Source organism: Hyaena hyaena, unplaced genomic scaffold (genome assembly GCF_003009895.1).
Source record: "Hyaena hyaena isolate Hyena2069 unplaced genomic scaffold, ASM300989v1 scaffold_64, whole genome shotgun sequence".
NCBI lineage: Eukaryota > Metazoa > Chordata > Mammalia > Carnivora > Hyaenidae > Hyaena > Hyaena hyaena.
In genome coordinates, this window is record NW_024080698.1 from 3,892,028 (window position 1) to 3,909,537 (window position 17,510).

Consider the following 17,510-nt stretch of genomic DNA (forward strand, 5'->3'; position numbering starts at 1 on the left):
AGATACTTGGAATTAACCCAGTCGAGAAGGCAAAAGTGAGAACTACAAAATGTTGTGGAAAGAAGACCCCAGTAAATGGGAAGACATCTGTGTAAATGGATTAAAGACTTCATCTTGTTAAGATCCCAATACTATCCAAAGTGATGTACAGATTCAGTGTACTCCCTATCAAAATTCCAGTGTTTTTTTTGCGGAGATAGGAAAATCTATCCTAAAATTCATCTGGAATCTCAAGAAACTCTGAATAAACAAAACCATCGAATAGGAACGAAGTTGGAGGTCTCACACTTCCTGATTTCCAAACGTATTGCAAAGTTACAGTGATCAAAACAGCACAGCACTGACACAGAGACATACAGACTGACCGATGGAAAAGAAGAAAGGGCCCGGAAACAAACCCTAGCATGTATGATCACGTAGTTTTCGACACAGATGCCAAACCATTCAATAAGCAAGGGGCAGTCTTTTCAACAAATGATGTTGGGAACAGTGGATATCCCCTCACAAAAGAATGGCCTTGTACCCTTACTGTACACTATGCAAAAGCGACGCCAACTTGAGCAAAGACCTAAGAGGAAGAACTGAAACTAGACAACTCCTGGAAGAATACTTAGGGGAAAACCTTCACTAGGTCGGGCAATGACTTGTTAGATAGGACACCAAAAGTACAGGCAACAAAAGTGAAAACAGATAAACCAGATGACATCAGAATTGAAAACGGCATCAGCAGAGTGAACACAACCACACAGTAGAGTGAAAGGAAGTGGGAGAACCTGCAGATAATCTCTGCTAAGAGGTCAATATCTAGATATACGCAGAACTCCTAGAACCCCACAACAAAAGAGCAGACAGCCCAATTTAAAAGGGGCAGAGAACTTTATAGATATTCCCCAAAGAAAGTTTACAAAAGGCCAATAAGCACCTGAAATGATGCTCAACATGAGTAGAATGGTGGCTGCAGGGTGTGGGGACACAGGGTAGCAAGGAGTTATTTAATGGGCGAACACTTTCAGTTTTGCAAATCGGTTGCATAACAGGGTGAGTGTACTTAACACTACTGAACTATGTACTTAAAAATAATTAAGATTGTACATTTTTCAGTATGTGTCTTTTACCACAAATAACATTTAAAATATTCGGTTGCTAATAAGGGTATCAGAAGTTCCAACGTGGATCACAGACCTGTATGTAAGTTAAAACTATAAAACTCTTAGATGAAAATAGCAATAAATTCTGTAAGTTTGGATTAGGCAATGGTTTTCCTAGTTATGCCGAAAGGAAAAATACATTAGAATTCATCAAAATAATTGTGCTTCGAAAGACAGCATCAAGAAAGTGAAGACAAATCATCTTTGGGAGAAAACATCTGCTAATCATTTGTCTTTAAGGAACTTGTAAACACAATATATAAAAACCTCTTATAACACAATAATAAAGAGATAATTTAAAAATGGACAAAGGACTGAATAGACATTTTCCCAAAGATATACAGAAGGCCAGATCTGACACCTGGAGATGGCAGAGGAGTAGGGGGACCCTAAGCTGGTCTCATCCCTGAAACACAGCTATATAGTTATCAAATCATCCTGGACATCCAAGAAATCAATCAGAAGTCTGAGGGAACAAAATTTGCAAGTCTACAAAGTAGAAAAGCGATCACTTTTTGGAAGGTGGGAGGTGGAGAGTTGACTTGGGGGAGACAAAGCTGTGAATTCAGCAATGGGGAGGGAGCCCTGCTTATGGAGGCTACTGCAACATATTATAAGCAGTGGAGTGCAAAATCTGAACTTTTAGAAGTCCAGTACTGTGGGGGACATGCCTGACTTAAAGGCGCTTATGTGGCAAAGTGCAGTGGAGTCCCAGGAGTGACAGTGTGGCCTGAGGATTCCTTGGGTTGGAAGAAGGATGGGTGGCTTAAACGTGCTGTGCTATTTCCAAGAATAGGGAGCAGGGACTCTGTCTGAGGGCAGCAAGCAGGGGTGCCAGCTTTCTGCTCTGTTTTGCTATAAGCTCTGAACTGCTATGCGATCGTGTGACTGTTTTACTGGCATGGGCCAGCAAACAGTAAAAGTGTGGCAAGACCCTACCCCAGAGGAACAGCACGGGTCCGCACCATGGGAGTTCCTAAAATTTGGAGTTTTGAAACTGAGTCATGCACCTGAGATAAAAGCTCAAATACTGGGAGAACGCAGAGTTCTGACAGAAACTGGGGGGGCCTGAGGGGTAATTGATTGGTTTTCTGTGAGGGTTCCCTGGAGCGTACGGGGTTGCAAACTTCTAGCTCTAGGGCTAGAGAGCAGGCACCGCCATATTCATCCCATCCATCAGCACTGAAAGACTTCAGCGAGCAAAAAAGCAGTGCTATCCAGTGGAGGCCAGAGCTGCTTACACCAAGCTGCACCCCACTGCACCCTTGAGGTCCATTTCCACTGAAAGAAGTCAACTGGAGAATAAGCACAATAGGCCTCTTCCCCAGAAGAACAACAAAAACAACTCACTCACACCAAGTCTACTGATCATAGAATGCTGCAAAGCTCCAGCTCTAGGGGAAATAGAATCTAGCTTCCTTTTTACTTTCATTCTATATTACATTTTTAAATTTTTTTTAGTTCCTTTTAAAACTTATTTTAATTTTTGCTTTTTGATTTGTTTATTTTCATTGTATTGTATTTTATATTTTTGGATTAAGATTCTTTTAACAAGCAGACCAAAACACACCTAGGATGTGTTTTGGGTTTTTTTTTTTGGGGGGGGGGTTCTTTCTTCTTTTCAGGACGAAATGATAGGATGAGAAATTCACCCCAAAAGACAAAACAGGAAGTAGATCCTCAAAGCCAAGAATTTAATCAATACAGATAGAAGTAAAATGTCTGAACTAGAATTTGAAATAATTATAAAGATACTAGCTAGGCTTAATAAAAGCATAGAAGATGCTAGAGAATCCCTTTCTGGAGAGATAAAAGAATTAAAATCTAGTCAGGCTGAAATTAAAAATGCTGTAACTGAGATGCAAACCCAAATGGAAGCCATAAAAAACGAGGATGGATGAAGCAGAGGAGTGAATCAGTGATACCGAAGATACAATTATGGAAAATAATGAAGCTGAAAGGAAGAGGGAAACAAAGGTAATGGATCACGAAGGTAGACTTAGGGAACTCAGTGACTTATTAAAACAGAATAACATTTGTATCATAAGAGTCCCAGAAGATGAAGAGAAAGAAAAAGAGGCAGTTTGTTTGAACAAATTGTATCTGAAAACTTCCCTAATCTAGGAAAGCACAGACAACAAAATCCAAGAAGCACAAAGAACTGTTAAATTTAACAAAAGGTGACCATTACCAAGGCATATCCTAGTCAAATTCACAAAATAACCGACCAGGAAAGAATCCTGAAAACAGCAAGGAAAAAAAGTCCTTAATCTACAAGGGAATACAGGTCAGCTTTGCATCAGATCTGTCCACAGAAACCTGGCAGGCCAGAAAGAATATTTAATGTGCCGAATGGGGGAAAAAAATGCAGCCAAGAATTCTTTATCCAGCAAGGCTGTCATTCAGAATAGGAAAGTGAAAGACTTTCCCAGACAGACAAAAACTAAAGGAGTTTGTGACCACTGAACAAGCTCTGCAAGAAATTTTTTAAAAAATGTTTTATTTATTTCTGAGAGAGAAAGAGAGAGAGAGCATGAGCAGGGGAGGATCAGAGAGAGGGAAACACAGAATCTGAAACAGGCCCCAGGCTCCGAGCTGTCAGCACAGAGCCTGACATGGGGCTCGAACCCACAAACCGCGAGATCATGACCCGGGCCGAAGTTGGACGCTCAACCGACTGAGCCACCCAGATGCCCCAAGCCCTGCAAGAAATTTTAAGGGTGCAGGGCACTCTGACTGGAGGGGAAAAAAAAAGACCAAAGTAACAAAGACTACAGAGGACCAGAGAACATCACCAGAAACACCAACTGTATAGGTAACACAATGACATTAAATTCATCTTTTAATGATCACTCTGAATGTAAATGGACTAACTGAAAGCTCTAATCAAAAGACATAGGGTATCAGAATGGATAAAAAACGAAAACAAAAAACAACAACAGCTACACAAGGCCCATCTATATGTGGCCTACAAGAGACTCATTTTAGACTTAAAGATATCTGATTGAAGTGAGGAGATGGAGAACCACCTATCATGCTAATGGAAGTGAAAAGAAAGCTGGGCTAGCCATACTATATCAGACAAACTAGATTTTAAACCAGACTGTAACAAGAGATGAGGACAGGCATTATATCATAATTAAGGAGTCTGTCCATCAAGAAGACGTAACAATTGTAAATATTTATGCTCCCAACTTGGAACACCCAAATATATAAATCAATTACTAACAAACATAAACTCATTGATAATGATACAATAATATAGGGGACTTTAACACCTCACTCATAGCAATGGACAGATCATCTAAGCAGGAAATCAACAAGGAAACAATGGCTTTGAATGACATACTGGACCGGATGGCCTTAACAGATATATTCAGAACATTTCATCCTAAAGCAATAGAATACACATTCTTTTCATGTGCACATGGAACATTCTCCAGAATAGATCACATACTAGGCCACAAATCAGCCCTACACAAGTACAAAAAGATCTAGACCATACCATTCATATTTTCAGACCACAACTTGATGTCAACCACAAGAAGAATTTGGAAAGCCTTCAATTACATGGAGGTTAAAAAAAACCTCCTGCTAAAGAATGAATGGGTTAACCAGGAAATTAAAGAAGCAGTTACAAAATAGATGGAAGCAAATAAAAATGAAAACACAGTAGTCCAAAACCTTTGGGATACAGGAAAGGCAGTCCTAATAGGGAAGTATATTGCAAAATAGGCTTTCTCAAGAAGCAAGAAAGGTCCCAAATACATATCCTAACCTTTCACCTAAAGGAGCTAGGAAAGGAACAGCAAATAAAGCCTAAAGCCAGCAGAAGGAGAAGGGAAATAATAAAGATGAGAGCAGAAATAAACAATATAGAAACAAACAAAAAACCAGTAGAACAGATCAACAAAACTAAGAGCTGGTTCCTTGAAAGAATTAATAAAATTGATAAGCCCCTAGACAGACTGATCAAAAAGAAAAGAGAAAGGACCCAAATAGATAAAATCATGAATGAAGGAGAGATCACAACCAACGCCACAGAAATACAAACAATTATGAGAATACTATGAAAAAGTATATGCCAACAAACTGGGCAATCTGGAAGAAATGGACAAATTCCTAGAAACTCACAAGCTGCCAAAACTGAAACAGGAAGAAATAGAAAATTTGAACACACCCATAAGCAGCAAAGAAATTGAACCAGTAATAAAAAATCTCCCAAAAAACAAGAGTTCTGGGCCAGATGGCCTTCCAGGGGAGTTCTACCAGACATTTAAAGAAGAGTCGATCCCTGTTCTTCTCAAACTCTTTGAAAAAATAGAAATGGAAAGAAGATTTCCACACTTCTTCCATAAGGCCAGCATTACCTTGATTTCAAAACCAAAGACCTCACTGACAAGGAGAATTACAGGCCAATATACCTGATGAACATGGATGTAAAAATTCTCAAGTAAATGGTAGCAAATTGAATACAACAGTATATTAAAAGAAGTATTCACCATGATCAAGTGGGACTTATTTCTGGGCTGCAAGGTTGGTTTAGTATTTGCAAATGAGTCAACATGATACACCACATTAATAAAAGAAAGGATAAGAACCATAAGATCCTGTCAATAGATGCAGAAAAAGCACTTGACAGAATACAGCATCCCTTCTTGATAAAAATCCTCAACCAAGTAGGGATAGATGGAACATACCTCAACATCCTAGAGGCCATATATGAAAGACCCACAGCTAATACTGTTTTCACTGGGGAAAAACTGAAAGCCTTTCCCCTATGGTTGGGAACAAGAAAAGGATGTCCATTCTCATAATTACTATTTAACACAGTACTGGAAGTGTTAACTTCAGCAATCAGAAAACAAAAGAAACAAAAGGTATCCATATTAGCAAGGAAAAAAGTCAAATTTTCACTATTTCCAGACCACATACTTTCTGTAGAAAATCCAAGACTCCACTAATACATGAACTCAGCAAGGTCACAGGACAAAATCACCGTGCAGAAATCTGCATTTTTATATGCCAGTAATGAAGCAGTAGAAAACGAAATCAAGGAATTGATCTTATTTGCAACTGCAAGAACAGTAAGATACCTAGGAATAAACCTAACTAAAGAGGTGAAAGATCTATACTCTGAAAACTATAGAACAATGATGAAAGAAATTGAAGAAGACACAAAGAAATGGAAACACATTCCATGCTCATGGATTGGAAGAACATTGTTGAAAGGTCAATACTACCAAAAGCAACCTACAAATTTAATGCATTCCCTATCAAAATACCATCAGCATTTTTCGCAGAGCTAGAACAAAGAATCCTAAGATTTGTATGGAACCAGAAAAGTCCCCAAATAGCTAAAGCAGTTCTGAAAAAGAAAAAACTGGAGGCATCACAATTCAGGATTTCAAGCTGTATTACAAAGCTATAGTCATCAAGACAATCTGGTACTGGCACAAAAACAGACACAGAGATCAACGGGATAGAATAGGAAACCCAGAAATGAACCCACAACTATATGGTTAACTAATTTTCAACAAAGCAAGAAAGAATATCCGGTGGGAAAAAGTCCCTTTAACAAATAGGGTTGGGAAAACTGGACCACTTTTCTTACATCATGCACAAAAGTAAATTCAAAATGGCTGAAAGACCTAAGTGTGAGACAGGAAACCATCAAAATCCTAGAGAACACAGGTAGCAAACTCCTCGACTTCAGCAACTTCAGAGCAACTTCTTAGTAGATATGTTGCCAGGAGCAAGGGAAACAAAAGCAAAAATGAACCATTGGGATATCATCAAGATAAAAAGCTTCTGCACAGCAAAGGAAACAACTAAAACAACAAAACTAAAGCCTGCAGAGAAGATGTTTGCAAATGACATTACCTATTAAAGGGTTAGTATCCAAAATCTATAAAGAACTTTGAAACTCAACACCCAAGAAACAACCCAATTAAGAAATGAGAAGACATGAATCGACACTTTTCCAAAGAAGATATACGGATGGCTATAGACACATGAAAAGATGCTCAACATCACTCATCATCAGGAAATACAAATCAAAAACATGATGATACCAGCTCACATCTGTCAGAATGGGTAAAGTTAACGACACAAGAAACAACAGTTGGTGAGGATGTGGAGAAAGGAGAACCTCTCGCACTATTGGTGGGAATACAAACTGGTGAAGCCACTCTGGAAAACAGTATGCAGGTTCCTCAAAAAACTAAAAATAGAACTACCCTTCCATCTAGCAATTACACTACTAGGTGTTTACCCAAAGGATCCAAAAATACAGAATTAAAGGGATACATCCACCCCGATGTTTATAGCAGTATTATCAACACTAGTCAAATTACAGAGAGATCCCAAATGTCCATCAGTTGATGAGTGAATATATTCAATGGAATATTACTCAGACATCAAAAAGAATGAAATCTTGCCATTTGTAATGATGTGGATGGAGCTAGAATGTATTATGCTATGTGAAATAAGTCAATCAGAGAAAGAGAAGTATTGTAAGATTTCACTCATATGTGGAAGTTAAGAAACAAAACAGATGAATACGTGGGAAGGGGAAACGAGAGAGGGAATCACACCTCAAGAGACTCTTAATGATCGAGAACAAACTAAATTGAGGATTTATGGAGGGAGGTGGGAGGGGATGGGCTAGATAGGTAATGGGTATTAATGAGGACCACTGGGTATTGTATTTAAGTGATGAGTCACTGAATTCTCATGAAACCAATATTGCACTGTATGTTACCTAAAACTTAAAAAAAAATCTAACACCTGAAAATAATGATAGTTTCTCAAATAGAATAAATATAATTCAAGAAATGTTTAAGTTAAAAAAAAAAAAAAGACATACAGAAGGCCATTAAGCATATGAAAACATGTTCAACATCAGTAGCCATTAGGGAAATGCCAGTCAAAATCCCAATTAGATACCAGTCCACACCTGGTAGAATGGCTATTACTCAAATAGATGAAATGTAACAACTTGTTCATGAATAGTCATAGCATTAGTCTTAATAGCCCCAAAATGCAAAAAACCCAAAGTCCATCAACTGATGAATGGATATATAAAATGTGATCTCTCTATACTATGGAATAGTATTCAGTAATAAAAAGGAAGGGACAGATGCTACATATGGATGAACCTTGAAAACATGGTAAGTCAAAGAAGCCAGTCTCAACAGGCCACAAATAACTCCATTTTTAAGACATGTCCAGAATATGCAAATCTGTGGACATAGAAAGTATATTAGCAGTTGCTGGGAACTGGGGGGAAAGGAGGGATGGGGAGTAATTGCTAATGGGTATGGGGTTTCCCTTGAGAATGTTCTGGAGTTAGATGGTGGTGATGGTTGCACAAATTTGTGACTATACTACAAAAACCAAAATTGTATGCTTTAAGCATGAATCTTATGGAATGTGGGATTTCTCTAAATGAAGTTCTCACTAAAGCTGTTACTAAAAAACAGGGTTCTATAAAATAATTTTGGAGTTTCTTATCAAAGTTCTTTTATTAGAAGTTGGAGCACTTACACAGGTATACAGGAGTGACTGGAAAAAAAATTTTTTTTCCCTTTCCCAGTGAAAAGTACCACCACACAAACACAACAGACCTCAGTGATACTTTGCAATAGGGACCAGTGTGGAACTCTCACTTTAGGTGAACCTTTAAAAAACTGAGGGCAGATGGGGTCGGGGGGAGGGGAAGGGGGGCGATGGGCATGGAGGACGGCACTTGTGGGGACAAGCACAGGGTGTTATATGGAAACCAACTTGACAATAAACTATTAAGGGAAAAAAAGCAGTTGAGCTACAGAACACCTCGATTGCTTCAACTCCAAAGAACCATGGCTGTATAAAGAAGCTATGCTTCTTCATTAATCCTTCAACACTGAAGAGTTGAAACTTGGATTGGATTCATATTTGGGTCTCAAATGTATTAAGTGATCAGAATAAAATTACTGTGATTCTAAACTTTTCCAAGCATTTCCTGCTGTTCACTCGTGCTTTCTCTATGAACATCTATTGTTTCAGTTTGCTCTGAATCCTTTCCTTTTGGGATAAGGCCCATCACTCATCCAATGTGCTTCTTTTGGGGGTGACCCATTACTGTGTGTAAGACAGTACACACAGCCTGGCCAAGACTGTGGGGCCTTATCCCTTTTTCCACAGGGACCAGTCTAATTCAAGGGCAAGTGATCCAGGGAAGACAGTAGTGCTTTTGTAGGATTTGATTAGTGGACCGCAGAAAAGGAGGTTAGCTCTCTTTCTGGATCATGGATCTTAAGGATGTGCACTTTTGGCTGCCAGGCCTCTTCTCCATTAAGCCAGAGACAGAGAAAAACCGCCCCAAGATGGAGGACAAGAGCCCTGGTAACAATCAGAGGTTTGCATCCAGCTGTGCCTACTGTATGATACTAAGTTTTGAAGTTGTTACTTTAGTGAAATCGGTGCAAATGAAGCATTTCTCCTCCAAGGAATCAAACACAATTTATTTTAGAACTAAATAGGACAGATTGAGTAGAAATCTTTACCCAAAGCTTTCCCAACAGACATTCTCTCCCCAGACTGCATGTTATGCATTTTAACAGTCCCATCAGTGGCCTTCATAATATTCACAAAGGATATACAAAATGAGTCATTTGGTTGAAGAGTCAAGCTGGAAAATAACAATCTTTCCACTTTTTGTGGTTTAGAACAATTCTTAATACACATTATGATGCTCCCAGCTCCCAGCTGTTTGATTAAATTTTTCTTCCAAAAATAACTTAGCGGAAGAGAATCATTTACTTTATACATATACTCCTCCATTTTCTCCACTGTTTGTGGAGAGAAATACTGGTCTAAACCATCAGATGTGGCAAGTGTGTCTCCTATGTTGGCTTCTGTTTTAAGTGACCAGAGAAAATCCTTTGTTGTTTTCATTTTGGTTTCAGCATGTTGGCATCAATATCCTTTTCTTCCTCGGAACCTTGATCTGGCATCCAACTGAAAATAAATGTATAAATGAATCATATTTTGTACAACATAATTAGACACAGCTTTGGTAAGAGGTCTCACTACTTGACAGAAGTAAACCGGTTTCCAGAACAATCAAAAAGGCAATCATCAGAGCTACCAAGAAAAAAAATATAATAAAGATGGCAATAAAAACAAAAGCTCCAATTAAGGTCCCAAAGAGGATTTTCTTTTCAAGTAGAATCCAAATTATATTTTTCTGTGAACTATACTCAAAATATGTTCTTCTAGGAAACTTAACTCTTTTAATTAAGGGGTTAATATTCAAATGTATTTGAATTGCACCAAAAACCATAAAATACCTAGGAATAAACCTAACCAAAGAGGTGAAAAGTTTATACACTCTAAACTACAGAAAGTTTAGGAAAGAAACTGAAGAAGATACAAAACAATGGAAAAACATTACATGCTCATGGATTGGAAGAACAAGTATTGCTAAAATGTCAATACTACCCAAGCAATCTACATATTCAATGCAATCTCACAATAACACGAGCATTCTTCACAGAGCTAGAACCAAAAATTCTAAAATTTGTATGGAACCAGAAGAGACCCCCAAATAGCCAAAGTAATGTTGAAAAAGAAAACCAAAGCACAACACAATTCCCACTTCAAGCTGTATTACAAAGCAGTAATCATCAAGACGGTATGGTACTGGCACAAAAACAGACACACAGATCAGTGGAACAGAATGGAGAACCCAGAAATGGACCCACAAATGTATGGCCAACTGATCTTCCACAAAGCAGGCAAGACTCTCCAGTGGAAAAAAGACGGTCTCTTCAGCAACTGGTGCTGGGAAAACTGGACAGAAACGTGCAGAAGAATGAACCTGGACCACTTTCTTACAGCATACACAAAATTAAACTCAAGGGGTGCCTGGGTCGCTCGGTCCATTAAGCGTCAGACTTTGGCTCAAGTCATGATCTCATGGTTGGTGAGTTCAAGCCCCGCACTGGGCTCTGTACGGACAGCTCAGAGCCCGGAGCCTGCTTCAAATTTTGTCTCTCTGTCTCTCTCTCTGCCCCTCCCCTGTTCACACTCTGTCTCCATCAAAAAGGAACAAACGTTAAAAAAAATTTTTTTTAACTCAAAATGAATATTCAAATGTATTTGAAATACTTAAATATTAAGTAACACTTAGCCATTTGGGGATTAAAAATATTTAAAGTATCTACTCACAGGATGACTACCCACTCACAGTGCAGCCTCTTTTAAGGGTGGTGGGGTAGGTGGAAGGTTTTAAAGTCAATATATAAGGCAAATTGGCATCTTAGAGGAATAATAGTGAAATCAGTCTTGGACAAAGGCTGTAAGAATCTATTAGTCCATTCAGAAGTTCTCTAGACAGTTTTTTCTAGTGTCAAAGTAGGAATAATATATAAATAATATTATCTACATTCTTTTTTCTGAATGATCTCGCAACCTATATGTAATTGCTAGGTCATTCACATGGTTAATTTAGCATAAGCTTTACAAAAGCTATAGCCTCTTACCATTGATCTTTTACATTCAAAAAATGAGTATTTCAGAGCTTTGCAGTTTCCTTCCTTCAGACACTGTCGAGGGGATTTTCCTTCCTAGGACACAGAAAACAATATAAATACGTGGGAAATTTCCTCATAATGTACAAAATAACTATCTTTCTGAAAGTAGTGCTTTTTAAAACAGTTAAAAAAGTTGTAAATTATGTAAGAAAATATTTTGTGATTCATTTTGCCTGCTGATGCTTAGGGAGAACATGATAGAATTAAAAAATGTATCAAATAATTTTGGAGCACTTTAAGGGTGCCCTTGAGTTCTTGAAAACACTAGTGCCCATAAGACATGTTTGTTTCAAATGTTTATATAAAAATCTGGCAACCAGTATTATTAGTTCTTTATGGGCAAGAGTAAAGGTGAAAGTAATAATGAATCTTTTTTCCTTTAGTGTTTCTTCAGTGTTTGTAAAATTTTTACACTCCAGAACTCATCAAGATAGATGAATATACGTGCATGTACATATGAGAAATCAGGCCTGGTGTAGTGGGAAGTGTGGATGGGACCTTCTGGAAGGTCCTATCAAGTGGCTTTAAAGCCTTTAGTTATATCCTTTTAGTGCAGGCAATTTTACCTCCAACACATCTCTGCATCTTCCCACCCCACCCCTAATAGTCAAGTTCTCTAAAATGAGAAGCACAACCAAACAGAACTGGAAGAGGAAATGGGGATGTTAACAGAATTGACACATGTCTGTGAGAGAAGATCTGCCTGGGCCTGATGTGAAATGAACTCATCTTTAAGTAGTGAAAGCTAAAAGGAGGTTAAGAAGAAAACTGGACTAAGCCAATCCCTTCCTGCCATCAAGGTAAGAAGCGGCTACAAGAATGCTCACAGGAGAAAACACTTATTTCTGATTCTTAAATAGTAAGATTCCTTAAACTAGAAACATTAAAAACCAGACTTGACAAAATTACAACTGCAGAACTAAGTAAGAGCTAAAATATAGTATTTTTTCAAGGTAAACATGGAACAAAAATTTTAATACTACCTCTTCATAATCTTAAAGTATTTTTTAACAAAGCTATGTTTCACACATTTAAACATATGTTTAAATATGCTGGACACATGGAAGCATCAATAATATACTTCACAATTCAGGGGGGCCTGGGTGGCTAAGTCTGACTCTTGGTATCAGCTCAGCTCATGGGTCAAGGGATCGAGCCTGGCACTGGCAGTGCAGAGCCTGCTTGGGGTTCCCTCTCCCTCTTTCTCTGCCCCTCCCCTGCTCATGCTTTCTCTCTCTGTCTCTCTCGAAACTGATAAATGGACGTTTAAAAATGTATATACTTCACAATTCAAAGAGGCAAGATTAAAATTTAACTGCAGCAAAATTTCTCTCTTTGGATGCCCTATCCTACTCATTTGTCTATTAACTAAACCCTCACGACGACTAATTTATTTAAAAAAAAATTCAGAATGGTCCCAAATCAGTTCAGTGGGAGGGTAAAAAAAAATATTCCTGTTTAGGGCTTTTACAACCAGGTAGCAAAGAAGGTATACACATACAAATGCCAACTGGCAGTGTGGGCATGTCACAAAGTAGAGAAGTGCCAGAGTACGGTAACAGGCAGAGGTGCTATAGGGGTTCTGGCTCCCAGGAATGTAAATATATAAAACGACATTTGGGAAAAGTTGACTGGACTTAAATTTTCTGAATTACCCGAGGTTTAATTACATCAAACTGTGATATGCAATTTGTGAAGGAAAAAAAAATTCAAAACCTTAATATTATTACCTATTAAAGAAATAAAACATATACTGCTTATTAACATTAGCCTTATGCAGTGCTTGACAATATAAAAAGAAATGATGAAATCTTCCTACTCAAGGTGAGTTCCAGCATAAAATGGGTCAAGCAATTTTGCCTGAGAATGAAATGACCCTGGTGCAGTGTTAATTTTAAAAGCTCAAACAGCCAGAATTAGGTGCCCTAGAATCAGAACGTTGTTAGTGTGGTACTGAACACTTGAGATGTTAATAAGGAACCTAGAATACTTACTACTTAAATAGAAACATCTGGTGCATTCATGCACTGGGAAAATGTAACCCCAATTTCACCAGCTCTTCATCACCCAGGGTTTGCCTTCAAGCAGATTTTGACACCTCAACCCTACCAACACTGCAACCACTCCTCCAAACCTTTATTTTGTGAGTGCCAGTCGCCCTTCTTGCTTTTACTGTGAAAAATGCTACAGAGTACCACATCTGTGGCATTCCCGATCCTCGGGAATCTTGCCACTTTCCAGTCTGCCTGCCTGCTTAGGTTCTAGATCTGAATTGTCACCTACATCAGTGAATCTCAAAAGTGAATCAGAACAGAGAAGCAAGCTTCCTTGCACTGTGTTCTTCCCCAAAACTCTGTAATGAGATGCTGCCGGTGGGATGTTTGTTGCCCACATGAATAATGTGAAGGCAAATATAAAAGTAAATAAGACTATACCAAAGACCAGTAAACTGATGCTTCCCCAAACAGTATCTCAGATGCCATCTTTTTCACAAGACTGTCAACTGCTCAGTGGGAAGATCCATCTAATTCTAAGAGAGAGAGGTTAATTCAGCCTCCTTCACCTCTACACCAAATGGCACACTGTCAGTGTCCCTTAACATTTAACTTTTCCTTTCTTGTGGGGCATATGGCTGGGCTAGATTCCCCAGCCACCCTTGCAACTGGGTGTGATCATATGACTGAGCTCTAGCCAATGGAATTAATATTTGAGGAACTGAAATGTAAAATTTCTGGGTTGGTCCTTAAAGGCAAGTGACTTGCCCCCACCCCCCTCATTTCATATCATCATGTCTTGGCCTGATGATGTGGAAGCAAGGCAGTCTTGGACTCTGCATGTGAGAATAACATCCTCTCTCTGGTCACAGCACCTAAAACCACAAGATCAACAGTATCTGGGTCTATGGAAGGCTGAGGGGAGCTGTCCAGGGCCTACATACAGGCACACACAAGAGCAAAAGAGAATTTTCTATCTTGTTTAAGCCAATGTTATTCTGGATCTCTGTAACATGTACCCGAACCTATATCCAACTAATACACTCCCACACTTATTTGCTTTCTGAGGTCGAGGTCAAGATCAGTGATTCCCAAACATGGCTGTGCTCAAGAATCAACATAGGATACTATTATGGGGAGCAGTGGAATCTGTACTTTTAAGCTCTCTGCCCCATCTCCACGTCATTCTGATGAAGTCAGCAGGTCTGAGAGCTTGTTAAAGGAGACACAAAGGAGATAAGCTGTGATTGAGGCTCCTTGGGCATAGTTTTAACCTTTTTGATCCCCCAGGAGTCCAAAAATCCAAATAAGTCTATCCAAGAGCTGCCTTTTGAATCTGCTTTTTCCTTGCTTCTCCTCTCCAGCCCCACAGGGGTTGACATCCTCACCACCATTACCCTGGGCTTCTCTAAAGCCTTACAGTTCCTTGACTATCTCCCTTTGCAGCTTCTAGAACTAAATATTTTGAATTCCTCCCAAAAATCAGGTCCAGCAGCTTTTCCAGTGGGTTAAAGTTTGGCAAAGAAGACTACAGCATCCATCTGCCAAAAGATCACATTAACTTTATACAAGGAGCTAAATCTTATCATAAATGAGGTGGCCATTCAGGGCAGACACAGACCCCAGCAGAATCTGCCTTGGTCTTCAGAGTCCCTAGGAGGGGAGTAGGCTGTACCTGCCAGTGACGTTATCTGAAAAGGTAGGATATTGTCCTGGATCTGCAAAACTCAATGTTTTGCCTCAGTACTGCCCTTTACACTCCACCTGAAGTCAGGATGAATTTAACAAAAAAATGTAAACACACTCCTATTTAAAGTGCTTTTTACAAACCCCGTGTCCTCCTAATTGACCAGCATCAATAAGGCCACATACTCAACTGGAGAAAGCAAAGACTGTGCCATGTGTCCTGGTCGTTATCTCTGCCTAGTTTTCCAGTTTTCCAGAGATCTCATTTCCACACAGGAGGAAACGTATCCCAATCATCTGCATGTCCCCTGAGTTAAGAGCGGGGCACTCAAAGGCTGACTAAATAAATGAATCGATTATTGCAGAAAAGCAACCTGGTAGCCTCCTCGCCTTCCGTGTCCTCCTCTGGAGCTCCTTTTCTCAGTCCTACCCTGCACTTTATTCCCTTGATGGCTCGTCTTTATGGCCTTCCTGATGCGCGCTGAGTGTTAGGAAAAATCCAGGGTCCTCACTCTGACATACAAGGGCTTCGCACATGACAACCGTCCTCTCACGCCTTCTGTCACATTCCCCATCCCCCTGGCCGAAGACGGTACTAGCTTCTCCTGGTCACATCTCCCTGACTGTTCCTTCAGCCTCTCCCGTCAACCACCACATTCCCCACTCTTTGACTTGATAATCTACTACTCTACCTTTAAGGCTCAGATCAGATGTCACCTCCTCTGTGATAAGTTTCCAAATTCTCAAGCATAAGAGTTTGCTACTGTCCATTGGGCTCCCATAGTATTTTGTCTTTAATCATTAAACAAATATTTACTGAATGCTTACACAGCCCGTATTACAGGAATTTAGCCCCTTACATGTCTGTTCTTCCCATTAGACTAAGCCCATTTAAGGTAGAACTGAAACAATTCATCTTTGTATCACGAGTGCAGCATGCCTGCCACTTAACAGGCATTTACTAAGCGCTGGCTGAACATTTGCACCAATGATGCAGCAGACTGGAAACAGCTCTGGACAGGGCAGTATACAACAGAGATACCCAGTAGCTCAGTTTCATTATCTGTGTAAGAGCTGGACTAGAGAACCTCTTAAATTCGTTAACAACTCAAATTTTACTACACACCAGAGTGGCAGTCTAGATGACTGCTAAAATCAGTGAACCAAATGTAAATCATGAATCAGTAGAAATACCGATACAGCTTTATGATGGATATCCATTTGTGGTAATTGTCCTTCCTTTGAAATAAGAGCAAATTACCCAGGTCCTCAGTCAACTTTGGACCTCACTTCTTGCCTCGCTAAATTCAGATTGAGAAGACGTGGTTGTAGTGAGGGGAGAGTGTAGTGGAAGCAAGATACAAAACAGTGGGAAAATGAAGCTGCTTCCTTTACAACTTCTCCAAGAATGTATAGAACTCCAACTCAGAAACCCAAAAACAATAGAAAGTAAATATAGCATATACTCAGTCATAACTGAACGGAGAAAGGAGAAACAACTAGTCAATACAGTGTACCAGGTTTATGTAATTCTGTTTTTCATTTCCTAATACGCAAAACCTGTCTTACTCTCCTTTATATCTCCTGAACCTAGCAGACTGGCAGGCAGCATCTAATATGTTTCCTGAACCGAAATCGTTTATGTTTACAAAAGCCTGAAGGGGCGGTTTCCTTATCTCCAATTTAACACCGGAGGGAGCTGTAGCTCCGAGGGCAGATGTGCCCAAGTTCATTAAACTGGAGCTGTAACCTACACCCAGGACTTCTAACTCTGGGTCCCGTCTCCTGACCGCCACCGCAGGCTGACCGGGAAACCTTGGCTGGGCCCTGCCTCTCCGGTTCCGGCGTCACGTCACCCCAGGCGCCCGGCTGCGCTACCTGGAGCACACAGTCCGACTGCAGCAGACAGGCGCCCAGGTCCTCCTTCACGCCCGCGCACGCGCCGCCCTCCGGCTTATCCTCGTAATACCGGGGCATGACTGCGCCTCCCGCCCCAGCGGCCGAGACCCGCTTCCGTCCGCAACGGCTGCGACCGGGTTAGACGCAAGCGACACCCACGACGGCCGGAACCGGAAACCGGCAGCAACAACTTCCGGCGGGCC

General features: G+C 39.9%; 1 protein-coding gene across 1 annotated transcript; it reads right to left on the minus strand.

Annotated features, from left to right (window-relative positions):
• Positions 1–9,634: 9,634 nt before the first annotated feature.
• Positions 9,635–17,472, minus strand: LOC120232034 (cytochrome c oxidase assembly factor 5). Its single transcript, XM_039232417.1, has 3 exons — positions 17,287–17,472; positions 11,678–11,761; positions 9,635–10,151 (listed from the first exon to the last, which is right to left on the minus strand). Exons 1-3 carry the CDS (start codon positions 17,383–17,385, stop codon positions 10,110–10,112), a joined length of 225 nt encoding a protein of 74 aa, XP_039088348.1. The 5' UTR covers positions 17,386–17,472; the 3' UTR covers positions 9,635–10,109.
• Between the last annotated feature and the right edge of the window lie 38 nt (positions 17,473–17,510).

Excerpts from the sequence above, each read along its gene's own strand:
- LOC120232034 (XM_039232417.1), bottom strand. The coding sequence starts at position 17,385 with ATGCCCCGGTATTACGAGGATAAGCCGGAGGGCGGCGCGTGCGCGGGC. Across the intron at positions 11,762-17,286 it reads AGTCGGACTGTGTGCTCCAG|GAAGGAAAATCCCCTCGACA; the intron begins GTAGCGCAGCCG and ends TCTGTGTCCTAG. Across the intron at positions 10,152-11,677 it reads TTGAATGTAAAAGATCAATG|TTGGATGCCAGATCAAGGTT; the intron begins GTAAGAGGCTAT and ends ATTTATTTTCAG.